Source organism: Tursiops truncatus, chromosome 19 (genome assembly GCF_011762595.2).
Source record: "Tursiops truncatus isolate mTurTru1 chromosome 19, mTurTru1.mat.Y, whole genome shotgun sequence".
Taxonomy (NCBI): domain Eukaryota; kingdom Metazoa; phylum Chordata; class Mammalia; order Artiodactyla; family Delphinidae; genus Tursiops; species Tursiops truncatus.
This window is the reverse complement of record NC_047052.1, coordinates 138891-157724: the sequence shown is the minus strand read 5'-3', so window position 1 is coordinate 157724 and position 18834 is coordinate 138891. Positions and strand designations below refer to the sequence as shown.

Genomic DNA, 18834 nt, shown 5'->3' with positions numbered 1-18834 from the left:
CCCCGCCGCTGCGCTGCTGGCCCGGGGCATCGCAGAGCCAGAATCCATGCTCGCTTCAGTGAGCGCCGTCGGTGGGGAGGCCGAGAGGTGTGTTTTGGAAAGAACGCTCGTCTTGGCAGCTCTGGGGGGTGTACGTGGCAGAGACTGGGGGGCACTTGATCCAGGGGTGAACGGACCGCAGGCTGGGGAGGGTGAAGGGGTGGGACCTGGTGCTCTTGAGTGACAGCTCAGAACCACACGGGCTGCCTGTGACTAAGGATCCTGTTTGGTTCTGGAATGACCCAGGCCACCAAGGTTGTGAGCCCCACGTGCTACCCTGTACACTAGGCACCCTCCCAGCCCTGACCTCCACCCACAGAGGCTGCCCGTGTGCTTCAGGGTGCGTTTGGGGCCCCAGGCCGGTCAGTGTGGCAGGAAGTGTGACCCAGCCATCTCCAACATGCACCCAAGTCCTGGTCCGTCGGCCCATCTTCCAGGAGGTCTGTGGCATCCTGATCGTGATGTGGGGTCACCTACTGCAGAGGCCTGTGAGGTCATCCTTCCAGCTGTTCCCGAGTCGGGGGCGCCTCTGTGCCTTGAACACCCGTGGCAAGGACAGGGCCCTGCAGACGTGGTTACCCCTCCCACCATCCACAGCCAGCTCGGAGACCGAGCCTGCCCTAGAACCACATGGTCTCCACCAGGGTGGCCTGTGATGAACTTCAGCAAGTAAGACAGTCTGCTGGGTGTCTTCTGGGAAGGGGATTGATCTCTGAAAATGACAGGCAAGCAAGGAGAGCTTGGCGCCCTACCTCTTCCAACCTTAAATACATTTAGGTGAGGGTGTGATGTGTGGCGCCACGGCAGCCATCTTGCAACCAGGAGTCCAACTTTAAAATGAAGAGCCAGTGTCCTGGGGATGGTGAAGCAGAGGCTGGGCCCAGGGGGTGATGAAACTGCTCACCCCCCAGGCCTGGTGCCCACCCAGTGCTCTGTCGTGCTGCTCCGTCTAATGGGGGTGAGAAGACAGCCAAGGCCCTCACATCTAGGCACCTGCTGTAAAGGCTCAGCTGACCACTCAGGCCTTGTGCTGCTCGTGCATTGCTGATGGGTTGTGCTCTTTCCCATCAAGTCACACCCCACCTCAGGTCTTCAGCATGGGCACCAAAGGGTGGGCACAAAGGCCCCTCCTTTCCCTGCGTTAAAGGAAACTAGACAACCCTGGAACCCAGACCCTATGACCCAGCTCTGGGCTAGGTCTTCCTGAGAGCTCTCCGTGGTGAGGGGAGGGGGCAGGGGCGCTGGCTGCACTCCCTGTGGCTGCTGTGAGGGGACCCCCATCGGGGGACCCCCATGAAGGCAGGCCTACCCGGTGTGGCCGTGGCTAGACAGGGGCGCCCCTGGGCTCTGCAGGCAGAAGCTCCTCAGGCTGCAGCTCCCACGAGCTCCCTCACATGGTGAGCCTTCGTGTGCTGCGGGCCTGACCCTGTTCTGGTGCTGGGGACCCAGCACTGAGACAATTCCTGCTCTCACAGCCTCATGAGTGGTCGGCACGTGGTCTCATGTGGTGTGTCCTCTGAGGAGGTGGTCGTCCCCCCCCACCTGTCTCTGGCCAGTCCTCGCTTGCTTTCTTCCGGGGGCACTGGAGGTCGAGTGGGTAGGACTGGCTGCAGGGTTAGCTGTGGTTTCACGTGGCCGTTTCCCAGGACTGTGACCAATCGCAGCTCAGCTGTACCTGCTGTCCCCCTCCCTCGGGGTGGGAACCAGACAGGGAGTCTCGAGGCCTCCCCAGGAAGAGGGCTGTGGTCTCATGGCAAAGGCCGCCCAGTTCTCCTGGCCTTTGAAGTCTCAGGCTGGGGGCGCTGGGTCTGGGGAGGCGCAGCAATCTCAAAGGCCTCATTTATGGAGCCGTGATGACATGTAAGCTAGAGGCAGGACACTGCTCGCCCGGCGGCCAGGGAGTCCTGGGACTCACGTGACAGAGACACCAGGGTTCAGGGCAGCGATGCCAGCACTGCCCCCACCGTGGCTCTGCCTCATGGTCCTGCCCTGGGACCCTTTGCTCCCTTTGGGGTTCTCCACCAGGACGTGGGGCGCCCTGGTTCCTGTGGAGCCCAGGCGAGGCCCTTCCTTCCACGCTCCTCTACGTGGCGGGTGGGGGACTCGTGCACGGCCAGAAACAGGCAAACGGGTCCACCAGGGTGTAAAACGGTTTGGCGGAATCTACCGAAGCTGAAGGTGTGCCTCTGACCATGCGGTCCCACCCGTGTGTTACCCAGCAGCAGTGTCTGTGACAGACGGGGGCCACCCAAACGCCCACGCGACCTGCGCGTTAACGACCGCTGCGTGCGTCCGCGAGGGTGCCTCAGTGCTGAGTGAGGAAGGGTCCGGAGTCCACGCGTATCAGGTTCCAAAACAGGCAAAGTGAACCGATGGTCGGGGCCGGGAGGACACCCCGGAGGGTCTGGTGCAGTCGGTGTTTGATTGATTGGGTGCTGCATTCCCGGCTGTATTTGGATGCGGTGTGCACCAACCTGCATGTTTATGATTTGTGTACTTTCATGTACGACGCGCTTCAATAAATAGCACCAACAGAGGCAAAGGGGGAAAGGGCCGTGTGAGTCGTCAAGGGCAGGGAAGGGAGCTGACGCTGGTGAGCAGGTGCGCCCTCCCCCGTCTGCTGAGGGGCACAGGACGGACCCAAACAGGAACATCACAGCCCAGCGCCTTCAAAGCACCAGACCCTCGGCCGGCCTCTGACTTCCCCCACCCGTGAGGGGGCGGCCCTGCGGTCCATGCCCACCCCGCCCTCAGAGGAGGCTTTGTCGTCAGCACCGGGCACTCTTTAGTGACAGAGTGCTGGCTCGGCTGCGGTGACCTTTTGCAGAGGCAGTGGGGACCGTCGGGGGAGGTCTGGCAGCTCTGTCCCCGCCCCTGCCCCGGGAGGAGCTGGAGCGCAGGAAGCGGCTGGGGGTCCTTGGGGCAGGACCGCCTTCAGTCCGCGTTTAACGTGGGGCAGGCTGGTGTGTGTGCATGCGTGTGTGTGTGTGTGTGTGTGCGCGTGTGTGTGTTCCTGAGGCAGGATCCGACGGCTTCAGGGAGGAGGTGGTGGTCTTGCATCGGGCCTGGAAGAGGGCTGGAAGTCTCCGAGGCAGGTCCGGAGCGGGACCCCCGCGCCCGCGACACCTGGAGGGGAGGTGGGCTGAGCACGGCGCGGCTGGCCAGACTGCAGTGGTCTGAGCGCCAAGCTGCCGGGACAGGCCCGGATGGAGCTGCGCCATCTAGCGGCAGCCCTCACGCTGCAGCCCGGGCACACGCCCGTCGCGGTGCCGCCCTCAGGGGGAGGGCCTCTGCGGAAGACTTTAAAGGTCCTGAGGAAGGCAGGCGGTCTCGTAGGACCGAAGGTAGCAAGAGGGCTAGAAATGTCCGGATCTGGGCGACCGCGCCTCCAGGGAAGAGGGGAGGTGGACTGAGGACCAGGACAGAGACACTGAGCCCGCAAGGCTGGCAACTGGGAGCTTGGGGTCCTGGCTGGGAAGTGACGACTGGTGGAGAGGCCCGGGGCCGTGCCTGGGCCGACATTTGTCCAGCCCCGGAGGACGGAGTGTGAGGGGCCTCCCGGTGGAGCCATGAGCTGGGCGGGACCCTGAGAGCAAGGACCCCTTCCTGCTCCCTGGCAGGACGATGCCTGTGCTCGGCCCCCAGAGGCAGCTGCTGAGTCCCCTCAACTCCACGTCCCCAGCCACCCCCCGCCTCGGGCTGGCCACCAACCAGACGGGGCCCCAGTGCCTGGAGGTGTCCGTTCCCGAAGGGCTGTTCCTCAGCTTGGGGCTGGTGAGTCTCGTGGAGAACATGCTGGTGGTGGCCGCCATCATGAAGAACCGCAACCTGCACTCGCCCATGTACTACTTCATCTGCTGCCTGGCCGCGTCCGACCTGCTTGTGAGCATCAGCAACGTGCTGGAGACGGCCGTCATGCTGCTGCTGGAGGCCGGCGCCCTGGCCCCTCGGGCCGCCGTGGTGCAGCAGCTGGACGACGTCATTGATGTGCTCATCTGCAGCTCCATGGTGTCCAGCCTCTGCTTCCTGGGCGCCATCGCCGTGGACCGCTACATCTCCATCTTCTACGCCCTGCGGTACCACAGCCTCGTGACATTGCCCAGGGCGTGGCGGGCCATCGCGGCCATCTGGGTGGCCAGCATCCTTGCCAGCACCCTCTTCATCGCCTACTACAACCACGCGGCCGTCCTGCTCTGTCTCGTGAGCTTCTTCGTAGCCATGCTGGTGCTCATGGCGGTGCTGTACGTCCACATGCTGGCCCGGGCGTGCCAGCATGCCCGGGGCATTGCCCGGCTCCACAAGAGGCAGCGCTCCACCCAGCAGGGCTTCGGCCTCAAGGGCGCAGCCACCCTCACCATCCTGCTGGGCACCTTCTTCCTCTGCTGGGGCCCCTTCTTCCTCCACCTCTTGCTCATCGTCCTCTGCCCTCAACACCCCACCTGTGTCTGCATCTTCAAGAACTTCAACCTCTTCCTCACCCTCATCATCTGCAACGCCATTGTGGACCCTCTCATCTACGCCTTCCGCAGCCAGGAGCTCCGGAAGACGCTCCAAGAGGTGCTGCAGGGCTCCTGGTGAGCTGCTGGGCAGAGGGAGGAGGTGCTGTCGTGTGGCCCAAGCCCTGGGTGGCCGGGGCGGTCCCTTGGCGGAGAGGACGGGCTAGGCCATCGCTGAAGGTGTGGCTGCACAGACCTTCTGGGGCCCGGGAGGGGAATGGCCCGAAGCTCCAGGAGGCGCTGTGGGGGATGGGTGAGGCTGGGAGACTGCGGGGCACGGCCACCCCGTCCACTGGGATGTGCAGGGTGGTGGCAAAAGCTGTCGGCAGCGCTGCTCCAAGGACTTTGTGACCAGCAAGGAGGAAGGCGTGGAGCCACCGTGGAGGGTGGGGCTTCTCTCTTCCAAGGCTCAGTGGTGACCGAGAGCCAGGGCTCAGCCCATCTGTCGACACCGCACGCCCCCGGCGGACAGTGCCGGCCAACACCTGCTCTGGGTGAAGCGGGGGCCATCGGCCTGAACTGGGGACCAGTACCCAGGCTCCTGGGCCAGGAAGCAGCCTGGTAATAAATTCTATGCTTGGTAATAAATTCTTGCAGCCTCCTTGCCATCTGTCTTGCCTCCTTCCAGAAGCTGCTTGAAGCTTGAGGTGGAGGAGTGGGGGCGGGGCTGAGGGGGGAAGGAAGGAAGGAAGTCCCAGGAACCAGCCAGCAACCGTGGCTGGGCTGCCCAGGTGAGGAAACCACAGCCCCACCTGGGGGAGAGCGCGGGAACCTGACCACACCCACCCGATCCTGTGCCTTTGCTTTCTCTGGGGTGCAAACCCCCGCCCAGAGCAACTGGAGTAAGGGCAGCAGCTCCCCTACCCCCAGCCACCACCATGGTGACAAGACCCCAGCACTGTCCAGGCGCCCTCAACTGCAGCAGAAGCAGGACCACAGTGACCCATGTGTGACCCTGGCCAGAACGTGGCCCTCTCTTGGCCCAGTCCTGCAGCCCCTCGTCCGTATCCCTGCCTCATCCAGCGGCAGGGTGGCCTGGAGGCTGGGGTCTGCTCTCTTCCAAGTGCTGCCCTTCTGGGAGGAGGGTCAGGGCTCCACCAGCCCTGGGGGGTGTGAGGCAAGGCCCCCCAGAAGGCCGTGAGGCTGTCCAGGGGCTACAGGGGTGTCCAAGCCCCAGGGGAGTGGGCCTCTGCGGCGGACCGTGCTGACTGATGCTGGGAGCCCTTGGGTCCTCCCTCTGCTGCAGCCCTGGGCTGAGTTCCCACCTGCTTCCTCCACAGACACAGCATACATTCAACCCCCTTCCTGGTACAGGCTCAGTGGAGGAACAGTGATGGTATCAGCCAACTCCAAGGCAGGTCTAGTAATGCCTGCAGCCCCTGCCGCCCCCTGGCCAGCCACCCGAGCCCTGTCCCGGCCAGTTCCTGCCCGCCCACCACTGGCAGCTCCAGCCCTGACTGCTGACCTCGGGGCTGGGAGCTGGTTCCCAGCAGGGCCGGCTTTTGCTGGGAGACGGGATGATGAGTCAGCCTCGAGCCGGGCACCAGAGCCCTCTGGGGATGGAGGGGGAGCTGGCCTGGCCCGATGCCACCCTGCAGGGCGGCAGGGCTGGTGATGGGTCCTGGTCAACGGGATGCAAAGCTTCTTCCTTTGCTCAACAGGGAGGCGCAGCCAGCTCCAGGGAAGAGCCAAATGCTCCCCAGGACCCCCTGAACGGGGACAGGGAGGGGCCCCAGGCGGCTGGAAGCCAACCACAGAAAGCCACATCATGGACGTGTTGTGAGGGAGGGCGTCTCTCGAGAACAAAAGGCCCACTTCTAGACTTGCCAAACTGGGGAAGCTGCAAGAGGAGAAAGAGAGGGGCGCACACACAGCTACACCACACAAGCAGTGTGACCGCACACACAGGAACAGGTCCGCACGCTGTGGCTGAGACCCTTCCTGAGGATTTTGTTACTGAAATATCAGGAGGACTTGATGATAGGCGGTTTCACTCTAACGTCTGACCCCAGCAGACTGCTAGGCCAGTGGGTCGTCCAGCCTCTGAACTGCGTGTCTACTTCACCGCCTCCCTTCTCTCCCTTATGCGCACACCATCTCCCTACGTAGCTCCCCCAGCCCACCGAATTTCCTTAGCCTCACTTGGACCAAGACTCCAGGGGTACAGGTGACATCAGGGAGAGTGAGTCAGACAGAAACCACTGCCCTCCCCCCACCCCACCCCCAGTCAGTTCTGTGCCTGGCTTGTTTGTGTCTTTCTGACAATTCCTGACACCGATGTTCACTGAGCAGCAGCTACATGCCAGGTGCTGTGCCTGGCAGGGGTACAGAGCAGCCCCACCTGCTAGGTCCGTTTGGAATCTCATGGCAGCCCCCTGGGGAAGAAGAGGCAGGTGGCATCCCCCAGTGCAGAGAAGAACAGTGAAACTCAGAGCTGCCATAGCAACCCACCGCCCCCCTCCTGCACTCACAGCCCTTCTGACTCAGACGTTTGGGAGCCCTGCCCCATGATTTCTTTCTTCTGGAGAGAAGTCGGTGCCCGCTGCAGCCTTTTCCTGGCTACCCCACCATTAAGGGACCCGGCAAAGCTCAGAGTACCTGGTCCGCCCCTTCGCGACACAAGACAGGGAGCTGGGAGGCGTCCATGTTGGCCTTTCGGGGTGGGAAATGGGGTTGGTCCCTACACAGGTGTGGACAAGAAAGACCCTCCTCGCAAAGCCGAGGGGGGAGGCTGCCGCTGGGGTGGGATAGAGGCGGCAGCCGGGGCGGGGGCCGAGGGCCAAGGGGGCTTCTATTGTCCTCCCTGGAGCTCGCCAGCCCCTCCTTTCGGGTGCGCGGTCCCCAGACCCCTGGGGCGGCGGGAGGAGGCGCTGCAGCGCGCGGTGGAGCGGGGATGCGCGGTGCTGATGCTGCAGCCCTGCCGCATTCTGCGGCGGCGTCCCCGGATTGGCCGCGCGCGATGACGCCAGGGCGGGCGCGGCGGGCGGGGCCCAGCCTATAAGAGCGGGCGGCGGGGGCGCCAGATCCTCCGCAGCCAGCCCCGGCCCCAGCGCGTCCGCCTGCGTCCCGCAGCCGCCCGCCACACGCACCGAGCATGAGGGAGATCGTGCACATCCAGGCCGGCCAGTGCGGCAACCAGATCGGGGCCAAGGTGAGGCCGCGCGCCGCCCCCCTGCGCCGGGCTCCGCACCCGGCGCGCATCCCGCGTCCCCCGCCCCCTCCTCGAGCCGGTCCCCGGGGGGAGGGAAGCAGGGAGGCGGTACGCGCAGAGCCGCACCCCGAGCCTCACTCGCCACTGCGAAGCCTAGAAGAAAAGGATGGGCTTGCCCTCGCTGCGGGCTGCCGGGACGCCGGGTCGTCCCCTCTGCCATTTCCACCCCCGCCTTTCCGCTGCCCCTACCGGGCTTACCTCGGGCCTGCGGGAGCACAGCGCAGGTCAGCCGCTAAACTCCATCCACCCGCCGCTGCAGGTGCGGGGAGGCGGGGGGGCGCTGGCTGGGCGTGGCCCTCTTCTCTGGGGTCACAATGCAGCCTCAGGCGAGATGGGTGGGGTGGGCAGGTTTGGGTGGGGCTCGCCCCGAAGCCATAATGATCCCCCCCCCGGCACGCCAGTAACTTGGTACCCTCCAAGAGTCCAGAGCCGCCCCATGCCCCCACCTAGCTTTGACCACCCTCAGCTTCCTTTTGGAAGCTGGCCGCACCCTTTTCCTTTGTTGGGGGAGGAATTGGGCCCGGACTCGGGATGACCTTGGTTGAGGACTGGACTCTCCCTCAGCGTAGCCCTGCCTGGGCAACCCCTGGCCCCTCGCCACAGGGTTGGATCAAACCCACGTAGGGACCGCGAGTCTCGGGGTCGGACGTGGGAACAAAGCCGGGGTGGGCGGGTGGGGTCGAGAGCTGCTTCACCACTAGGCCCCTCCCCTCCATTGTTAGCCCACCTCACAGATGTTGGAACTGAGGCGGGAAGGGAATGGCGTCATCCCCAGCCGAACCCAGGAGGCAGGTGTCCCATCCCTAAGTCCAGAGAAGCTGTCCCTTGCCCAAGGTCACATAGCAAGTGGAGACAGAGCCTCTCCACCCTCCGGCTCTCAGTCTCTGCAAATGCCCAGCGCAGGGCTCAGGCTGGGTGGGTGCGGCCTGCTGCCCCCTGTGCTTTCCTCAGAACAATATAGGGGAGGGGGGGGCGGGTGGCTTTGTCAGCACCAAGGCCAGGGACCCAGAGAGGGCTGGGGTCGAGCTGGTTCCCTAAGGAGGCAGTGGGAGGAGACTGGTCCTGGAGGGGAAGGGGCCAGGAAAGGCTTCCTCTGGAGGCTGTTGCCATGGAAACCGGGCAAGAACAAAAAGCTAATTGCAACGGGGCTGCGGCAGCCACGTGGCTGACATGTAAATTGCAACTTGGGCTCTAGGGTGGAGGCGCCTCACATGGCGGGAGGGCGTAGTGGGGAGACACCCTAACCACCGAGGAGACAGCTGTGCCTGCCTGAGGAAGGGGCTGGGGGAGGGGAGGCCTGGGGGACCAAGGCCTCAAATTAAATCAGGGCTCTGGGGGCTGTCACTGACAGCTGCCCTGGACGGGCAGAAGGGGCCATGGGCTCATTAATGTGGTCACAGGGGCCAGGCCTGCCCTGAGCATCTGCTCCTCCGAGAGTCAGGGGTCACTGAAGGGAAGCAGGGCAGCCTGAGTCCCACCATGAGCCTGGGGGAGTGGTGATCCTGTCACGGGGCTTCCTTCTATGGCTGGACCGGCACTGATCAGGCAAACGCGGGTTCATGCCCAGCTGCAGCCCCCATGGGTGGAGGGCAGGGCAGAGGCAGCGGCCCGAGTGCTGGACAGTGGCCTCCGCAGAGATTTTTTTCCTGCTTCAAGTGCAGTGGCCCTTGGGTTTGCTCATTACTTTTTATTCATTTTGGCTTAATTTCCTTAACTCTTGTTTGTTTTTAAAACTAATATCTGATCCTTTTCAACAATGCAAAAGAGAGAGTGGTGGATTTGGGGGGGAGGGGGATCGTTTCTTCCTTTTCAACCGCTGCCCTTTGCAGTGACCAATGGAAGCAGTCTAGTGGTTTCCTTCCGGCCTCCCAGCCCTGGAAAATCTCCAGAACCAAACTGGACGCGCTCACAGCGTGTGTGGGGATTTGCCTGCCCCGGCACCCAGCACCTGCCCTGTGGACAGGCATGCGTTCCTTGGCCATTTTTGTTTCCAGCTTCCGTACTGGTTGTGACCTCCTGGTGGAGGGAGAGCAAACTTTTCTCGCCCATCACCAGCAAGCAGTAGCTGACTGGGGTGGGCAAGAGGGGCTGCTTCCCCTGCTTGGGGGCGGGCCGCCCGCTCGGGAGAGGGCCTGGCTGCGGGTGGGGATGGGAGTGGAAGTTATGGAGGGAGGTCAGGGCGATCGGGGCCAGGAGAGAGCAGGGCTCTCCTGAGAGGTGACATGACGGCATTTATGACTCGTGACGATGACCACTACGTGTTGGGCGCTGCACTTCTCGAGGCTGCGGTGGGATTGGGTGTCGCCCTTCCCCAAGGATAAAAAAAACGCCTGGGATGGACAGAGCAGGAGTTTGAATCTAGGCCTGTGTGGACACATCAGGATGGGCAGGGAGACCCCAGCTCCCACAGTGGGGCGAAGAGTCTGAGGACCCCACCCTCCGCCCCTAGGGGGCAGGGCCGTCCCGGAGCCTTTGTCTGCGCCCAGCCGCTCGGCCGCTGGGCGGGGTCTCGGAAGGGCGGGGCCTGGCCCTGACAACCAATGGGAAGAGGAATTTCCTGGTTTCCGCACCCCACCCCCACCCCCGCCCCTCCCAGTTGGGTCCAGCTTAACCCCCCCCCCCCCCCCGTCGGCCAGCCACCTCCCCCGCCCACGAGCGTAGGCGCCGCAAAGGTCAGTACCACGGACAGCGCCGCGGCGCACGCCCCCAGCTCGAGACAAAACCGTGGGGTCTGGAATAGGAGCCCTGGCCTGGACCCTGGGGTCCGCGCGCCACCTGGCAGTTTTCTCATCTGTAGTGATGATCATAATTATTCTTTAATTTATAAAATAGTATTTTGTTATTTATTAAATGTTATATGATCTGTATATATAATATATTCTAAGTTTTATTATTTTAAATCACAATTCGTATTTGTTTTAACTACAAAAGCAATTATTAACGTATTCTCCTTCTAAAAAGTTGAAACATTGCAGATAAGGCTAAAGTGCCCATGTAAGCACCTCACCCCTCTCCGTCCCTCTCTTCAGGCAGGACAAGTTATTTTCCACTATTCTAGTCCATCTTCTGTGCATAAGCACCTATGTATAAAAAATATAGCATCTGCTGTGAGATTCTTGCTTTTACTCTGTATGTCATTGCAATGTGCCTTTTCCCCTAAGGGTGTGCCTTGGAGATCTGCTCATACCAGTGGTGATCTCTTATTGCAACACAATATTCCAAAGTATATTGATTTTTTTTCAAGTATCTTTTATTTTATTTATCAGTGAATATGACTTTACAAATTTAACTAATATCTAAGGCCTTTTAATTTTGTGAGGCCAACATTTGCTGACTGCTTTTATGGGTCAGGCCTTGAGTTGACCACTTGAAGTGGGTATCATATTATGCCCACTTTACAGATGAGAAAACGGAGGTCCTGAGAGGTGGAGTCACTGGCACACACTGGCCAGTGCTGGGGTCTGCACTCACTCTGGTCTGCTGCCTCCTGGAAGCCTATGCATGTCATAGAGCGGTCCAGAGAACTTTCCATAGATGTGTTGGTGGCTCGGTGGCTGAGTCACTCTCTCCCCCTCCCACACTTGCCATCTCAAGCTCACCCCTTCTCTACAGGGGCTGTGGGTATCTCTGAAGCCAGAGGTCTGGGGTGTCCCAGGGCTGTGGGAACCAAGGCCCCCGGCTCACACTGTCCTGAGGAGGGCATGGGGAACCCAGCAGTGGGAGGAAGCTCTGATCAGGCCCTGAATGCCTCAGTGACACCTCTAATTACAGCGGTAATGCACACTTAATGCAGAAAAAAAGAAGAAAACTTACCAATGACAAAAACACACAAAGGAGGAAGAAGTCCAGCTCCCGCCCTTGCTGAGAGCTGACCTCTGATAACAGTCTCTCTGGGTGAAATGCCAAGATCCTTCTGTACATTTTAGAATAATGATAGTTCATACTTCTCAGGTTTAAAAATGTTTTTATTTTTAACTAATCTTTTTTTTTTTTGAGAAGTTAACATGTGCACGTGACAAAAATTCCAAAAGAACCAAACGGTGTGCAGTGCCAAAGCCTCTCCCCCAGCCCCGGACCGCTCTCAGGCACGGCTGCCTCCCCCAGCCCCGGACCGCTCTCAGGCACGGCTGCCTCCCCCAGCCCCGGACCGCTCTCAGGCACGGCTGCCTCCCCCAGCCCCGGACCGCTCTCAGGCACGGCTGCCTCCCCCAGCCCCGGACCGCTCTCAGGCACGGCTGCCTCCCCCAGCCCCGGACCGCTCTCAGGCACGGCTGCCTCCCCCAGCCCCGGACCGCTCTCAGGCACGGCTGCCTCCCCCAGCCCCGGACCGCTCTCAGGCACGGCTGCCTCCCCCAGCCCCGGACCGCTCTCAGGCACGGCTGCCTCCCCCAGCCCCGGACCGCTCTCAGGCACGGCTGCCTCCCCCAGCCCCGGACCGCTCTCAGGCACGGCTGCCTCCCCCAGCCCCGGACCGCTCTCAGGCACGGCTGCCTCCCCCAGCCCCGGACCGCTCTCAGGCACGGCTGCCTCCCCCAGCCCCGGACCGCTCTCAGGCACGGCTGCCTCCCCCAGCCCCGGACCGCTCTCAGGCACGGCTGCCTCCCCCAGCCCCGGACCGCTCTCAGGCACGGCTGCCGGGAGCAGATTTTTGAATGTCTGTCAGAGACATCTATATATAGATACACATGTGAAAACTGATTTCTAACTGCTTTTCTCACTGAGCAGTCTTTTCCCGAGCACATGACCCATGTGTAGAGGCCCTTTGCTTCTTGGGGCCTTCACACCCGTTCTTCTGAGTCACCCCAACCCTGAGGGGCAAAGGGGAGGGGCACTGGTAAGTCACACGGTGTGTGACCACGATCTCCGGCCTGCATGGGCAGCTGTGCTCTGAGACAGCCTGGAAGTGCCCCTGGGGCGAGCACAGAGCACTGCGCAGCCTTCCCTTCACCCAGGGCGGGTGTCTTTGCCTGCTAATAATCCCACACGGCACTCACCATTCACAGGCCCCGTGCAGAGTAACTTGCTTTATTCTCACAACAACCTGGCTTCATCATCAGGCCCACTGAACAGGTGAGGCCACTGAGGCACAGAGAACCTCCAGGACCTGCCCAAGGTCACGCAGCTGGGAAGGGGTGGTCCTGCCCTGCCCCAGTCCTGAGAGAAGCGCGGTAGGTTCCTGCCCAGGGCGAGCAGGGCAGGAGACCGTGGGGAGAGTGAGCCCTTGAAGCTGGGGCTGTGCCGTCTCAGCTTGGACAGGCTGGGTAACCCCAGGCAAGCGACTCCCCACTCAGGCCCCTGTGGCTCCTGTCGGCTGAGGCTGCTGGCGTGCTGGACGCTGCCAGGCCCCGTCACCGGACATCTTTGCCTCGACACCGAGGGGCACGTGTATCCTGGACCCTGTCTCCAGCACTTACCTTCTCTGTGCTTCAGCTTTCTCATCTGAAAGGAGGGAATTAAACACGAAACACCCCAAGAGGGTGTTTATTACTCATGGAGAAGTAGACTCCCCAAGGCCCCTGGTCACCAAGGGCAGAGCTGGGTCTGGGGACCCGGGTCTGTGTCAGCTGAGCCCTGAACCACGCTGAAGGCTCTGGTCTCCATGGGCATGCATATTTATTATGACAATTTGCTTACAGATGACACAGCTAGGGGTTCTTTTTCAAAGTCACTCAAAGGGACTAGTGCAGGCTGGGTCCAAGCCCCTAATTTCGTACCAGGGCTTCAAGGCTACGGGAGGGAAGGGGCCTGGTGGGGGTCACAACCACCTACTGACCCCTCCGTTCCCCCTGCAGTTCTGGGAGGTCATCAGCGACGAGCACGGGATAGACCCCAGTGGCAATTATGTAGGGGACTCGGACCTGCAGCTGGAGCGCATCAGCGTCTACTACAACGAGGCCTCTTGTGAGCCCCCATCCTGGACCAAGGGGTGGGGTGGGGGGACCTTGACTGCTGGGTCCCAGCATCTCTGCCTTCCTTTCGGTTGGCTGGCAGGTGCAACCAGAGACTCACAGAATAAAGACAGGGGATCCTAATAACCCTAGCGAGATTCAAATGTGTTTAATGGCCATGAGACACACGCACAGTCCGGTGGAATGGCCAGGGCTGGGCAGGGTCCCAAAGGCCCCTTCAGGAGGCCCATGGGAGGGTCCAGAGCAGGGGTTACCTGGAGAGGTCGGGCAGGGGCTACTCAGCAACTGGTGCGAAATGGTGTCTTTAGTGAACTGGCAAAATATTAACCTGCCCATGTAGACGTGGGATTTGGTCCTGGCTGTCCGGATGTCAACCATGACTCCCTTTTCACACGTGGCTCCTGCCTCTCTGACCCCAGAGTCTGAGCTCTTAGGGTGAGAGCATGAGGCTGGCAGTCTGGGGCACGACTTAGAGGGAAGGAGGGGCGCCTAGCTTCTGTGACCCATGTAACCCACCCCTCTGCCCTCAGCTCACAAGTATGTGCCTCGGGCCATCCTGGTGGACCTGGAGCCTGGAACCATGGACAGCGTCCGGTCTGGGGCCTTTGGGCACCTCTTCAGGCCTGACAACTTCATCTTCGGTAAGTTTCCCCTGCCCCAGCCTCTCCTGGTGGACCCCACTGCCGGCAAACCCGGATCAACAGAAACAAGGGCAGAGTCACCCCTGCCTGTGACCCTGCAGAGCAGACCTGATCTCCCCAAGCTGCAGCTTGGCACAGAGTCCCGGAGAAAGGGTTCTGTGCAAGGAACAGAAACAAGGGCAGAGTCACCCCTGCCTGTGACCCTGCAGAGCAGACCTGATCTCCCCAATCTGCAGCTTGGCACAGAGTCCCGGAGAAAGGGTTCTGTGCAAGGAACAGAAACAAGGGCAGAGTCACCCCTGCCTGTGACCCTGCAGAGCAGACCTGATCTCCCCAATCTGCAGCTTGGCACAGAGTCCCGGAGAAAGGGTTCTGTGCAAGGAACAGAAACCACTTGTGATTTCAAGCAGAACGATGTGTGCGACAGAGGTTTGAGCTCACAGGATCCTTAGAGAGATGGGGGCGGGGGCGGGGTAGGGGGCAGCAGCAGTGCCTCCAGAGGATACCGGCTCACGAGCACGCGACGTTGCTGTGGTCAGGTCAGCTGTCCTCACACCCTTGAGTCTGGTGGCAGGGCCCTGGGTGCTCACACGGTGACAGGAGGAAGGCCACAGCCCACTTCCACCCCCCAGCGCTCAGCACCCCAACTCATGGGCATGAGCCTCCTCCCGACCCCGGGCTGTGAGGGGTGCTGGGGCTGCAGTTTACCCTTCCAGCACAGCCGGCCAGAGGGTGGGTGGCCTGGAGGGGAGGGATGATCGACTCCCCACACGGTGTGGCTGGGAGGGGTTGAGAAGGTGCGGGCAGCCCCGCTTCATGGAGGGTAAACAGGCACAGGGCTGCGTCCGCGGCTGCCATCAGGCAGGCACTGGAGGTCTGACCCCGTCCGTGTCCCCCTGCCCCCGTCCCAGGTCAGAGTGGGGCCGGCAACAACTGGGCCAAGGGCCACTACACGGAGGGTGCCGAGCTGGTGGACTCGGTCCTGGACGTGGTGCGGAAGGAGTGTGAGAATTGCGACTGCCTGCAGGGCTTCCAGCTGACCCACTCGCTGGGGGGCGGCACGGGCTCGGGCATGGGCACCCTGCTCATCAGCAAGGTCCGCGAGGAGTACCCCGACCGCATCATGAACACCTTCAGCGTGGTGCCCTCGCCCAAGGTGTCGGACACGGTGGTCGAGCCCTACAACGCCACGCTGTCCATCCACCAGCTGGTGGAGAACACGGACGAGACCTACTGCATCGACAACGAGGCGCTGTACGACATCTGCTTCCGCACTCTCAAGCTGGCCACGCCCACCTACGGGGACCTCAACCACCTGGTGTCGGCCACCATGAGCGGGGTCACCACCTCCCTGCGCTTCCCGGGCCAGCTCAACGCCGACCTGCGCAAGCTGGCCGTGAACATGGTGCCCTTCCCGCGCCTGCACTTCTTCATGCCCGGCTTCGCCCCGCTCACCGCCCGCGGCAGCCAGCAGTACCGCGCGCTGACGGTGCCCGAGCTCACCCAGCAGATGTTTGACGCCAAGAACATGATGGCGGCCTGCGACCCCCGCCACGGGCGCTACCTGACCGTGGCCACTGTCTTCCGGGGCCGCATGTCCATGAAGGAGGTGGACGAGCAGATGCTGGCCATCCAGAGCAAGAACAGCAGCTACTTTGTCGAGTGGATCCCCAACAACGTGAAGGTGGCCGTGTGCGACATCCCGCCCCGCGGGCTCAAGATGTCCTCCACCTTCATCGGCAACAGCACGGCCATCCAGGAGCTGTTCAAGCGCATCTCGGAGCAGTTCACGGCCATGTTCCGCCGCAAGGCCTTCCTGCACTGGTACACGGGCGAGGGCATGGACGAGATGGAGTTCACCGAGGCCGAGAGCAACATGAACGACCTGGTGTCCGAGTACCAGCAGTACCAGGACGCCACGGCCGAGGAGGAGGGGGAGATGTATGAAGATGATGACGAGGAATCCGAGGCGCAGGGCCCCAAGTGAAGCGGCTGAGGGGTGGGACGCGGCCGCGGCCAGGACCGACAGGTCTGTCCCCTGAGCCATGTAGCCACTGACACACCCCTGCCCTTTCCCCCACCAGGCCCCGTCATGTCACCCTAGGGCTCCCAAGTGTGTGTCCTTTAGTACTTACAGCATCCCCGCCCCGTGTGAGTCTTCTCCGCTGTCTTCCGCCATAGGTCAAATCCATTTTGCGTGGCCCGTTTGTCTCTCTGCTTTATCATCAGCTCCAGGCCTGATGTTTTATGGTTTGGTTCGTTTTTTTTACTGGTTTGTGTTTATATCTTGGGGGGATACTTAATAAATTTATCGCTGTCGGATACCCGTGCCTGGTGCTGGAGAGTTCTTCTTATTCTGGAAAGTTGGGGCCAGAGGGGTTAGGAGGGGCAGACAGGGAGGCCCGGTGGCGGGGGCAGGACAGAGCATCATCGTCTCCCAGTGGGGGCTGACGTGGGCCTGTGCTTGGAACCTGCAGCTGTCCCAAGGTGCAGCCCCTGGCAGGGGAGCTCCTGGCGGTGGTGCTGGAGAAGGTGGCCATGGCTGCAGGAGGCCCAGGCGTGCTCTCAGGCGACCCGGCACAAGCCCCAGTCCCCTCCAGGGTGACTCGTGCCGCAGAGTTTTCCTCTGGCTTATCCGGGCGCTAGACGTTAGAGGCAGGCAGCCGAGACCCAAAGGGGAGTCAGGAAGGGGGGACCTTGAGGACTCCCCCGGAAAATGTAGTGTGCTGGAGGGCGGGGGCTTGAGCCCTGGGGAAGGGCGGGTCTGGTCAGCGAGTTGTGGGCACAGCACCCCGCGCAGCCGGGTCGGAAGCGAAGTTCTGGCCCACGCGCCCCCTGGCGGTCGTTTCCTGTGGCCGCAGGGCGCCCAGGGTCCCGCTGGAAGGGGAAACCTGGCCGCCCCCTCCTCGTATAGAGAGAGAAGTGGAATCCCAGAGGCGCTACCTGCCCGGGGCCCAGGTGAGCCCGTGCAGAGCTGGACGGGCCCAGACCCTCTGCCCTCGGCCTCCCCACACCCCACCCCTCGAAGCCAGGGTCTCATCAAGGCCAGCTCCCCCGGGACACCCCTGCATCCCACCCTTCTGTGTGGATACCCGGGCAGAGAGAGGCCGAAGGGGCTGATCTGGACCAGGGAATGGAAGCCCCGAGAGGGCCGGCATCCAGGGCTCTGGCAGGAGCGGATGCTTCCAGGCGCCTGCTCCGGGCCAGTCTAGCTCTAAGCCCGTCGTGCGGCTGACCCTGAAGGGCTGTGCTCGCCCACCTCACATGCAAGGCGGCCAGGTTACAGTGAGTGTGACTGTTTGTGTGTGAGGGTCTGAGCCCTGCGCTGGGTCCTCCTCTCTGGGTGGTGGAGGCCCCGACTCCACGTCCACGGCAGCTTCACAGGGCTGCGGCCTCCATGCACTGTGGGGGAGGGGTGTCCACGGTCTTCCTGGGCTCTCTCCTGAGGGGTGGAAAGCTGTGCCTTCTTTAACCCTTACAGTGAGGCCACCAGGTCTCCAGGCAAGAAACAAGGCTCAGAGACGCGAGGTCTGCCCGTTGGCAGGTGGCACAGCGGGGGTCCAGCCCAGGCTGTGTCTCTCTCCACTTTGCTTCAAGCGGCCACAGATCCCCCTCCCTCCTGAGCACCTGCACCTGTGAGAACTTCGTCCTGGCTCGGGCCACTTAGATGAAGCTGGCCTCCTTGGGCCGCCCTGCCTTCTCCGCCTAGACTGCAGCCCCGCTCTAGCACTCACGATGGCCTAGGACGCCTCTGTTGCTCCCCGGGGTTCCTCTCCTGCGGGAGGGGCTTGGCGCCTCCTTCCTCCAGCCCTCCCTCCTCTCCTCCTGCTGGGTCCCTCCGCCCCATCCCTTGAGCCTCTGGCTCCCTTTCTTTTTTTTTTTTTTTTGCGGTTTGCAGGCCTCTCACTGTCCTGGCCTCTCCCTTTGCAGAGCACGGGCTCCGGATGCGCAGGCTCAGCGGCCATGGCTCACGGGCCCAGCCGCTCCGCGGCATGTGGGATCTTCCCAGACCGGGGCACGAACCCGTGTCCCCTGCATCGGCAGGCGGACTCTCAACCACTGCGCCAACAGGGAAGCCCCGGCTCCCTTTCTTATGAGGGGCCATTTAGTTCTCTCCTGTTTTCCTCAGTCCTAGCCTCACTCCTTGCAGACATTGTGGAGCAGAGGCAAGCCAGCCCTGGGCTCTGCGTGAAGTCCTGACCCACGGCGTCCCTGAGCGAGGTGAATGGCTGTGCTTTATGTCAGCGCATTTCAGAGCGGTTCGCTGTGCACCTGAAAACAGGAACACACATGGAAAGTGGCTGGAACAGCACGTGGCCCATAACAAAAGCCCTAAGTGTTAGCTCTTACATGCCTGTTATTATTGGTGAGGCGAGATTATTTGCAGGGATGCCTGGACAGGAGGGGGCAGGAGAAGCCCGCTCAGGGGTTACTCAGTCTCACCTGAACCTCCCCGAAGGGCTCTGATGGGCCCAGTGCCATCCAGTATTGACACCACTGTTGGATGGCCTCTGGGGCCGCCTACCTCACGGGCTGTT

The 18834-nt window shown here is 62.0% G+C and overlaps 1 protein-coding gene across 3 annotated transcripts; it reads left to right on the top strand.

The window, feature by feature from the left end:
* Nucleotides 1–17: 17 nt before the first annotated feature.
* Nucleotides 18–16620, top strand: TUBB3 (tubulin beta 3 class III). 3 transcript variants are annotated; one of them, XM_073795646.1, is made up of 6 exons: nucleotides 18–4613; nucleotides 6142–6146; nucleotides 7559–7686; nucleotides 13539–13647; nucleotides 14186–14296; nucleotides 15208–16620. In XM_073795646.1, exons 1-6 carry the CDS (start codon nucleotides 3664–3666, stop codon nucleotides 16281–16283), a joined length of 2379 nt encoding a protein of 792 aa, XP_073651747.1. In that variant the 5' UTR covers nucleotides 18–3663; the 3' UTR covers nucleotides 16284–16620. The 3 variants fall into 3 exon arrangements, with proteins under 3 accessions (XP_073651747.1, XP_073651746.1, XP_073651745.1); XM_073795644.1 differs by lacking the exons at nucleotides 18–4613; nucleotides 6142–6146; nucleotides 7559–7686 and adding an exon at nucleotides 7953–7970; XM_073795645.1 differs by lacking the exons at nucleotides 18–4613; nucleotides 6142–6146; nucleotides 13539–13647 and having other exon boundaries at nucleotides 7548–7686.
* The last annotated feature ends 2214 nt before the right edge of the window (nucleotides 16621–18834 follow it).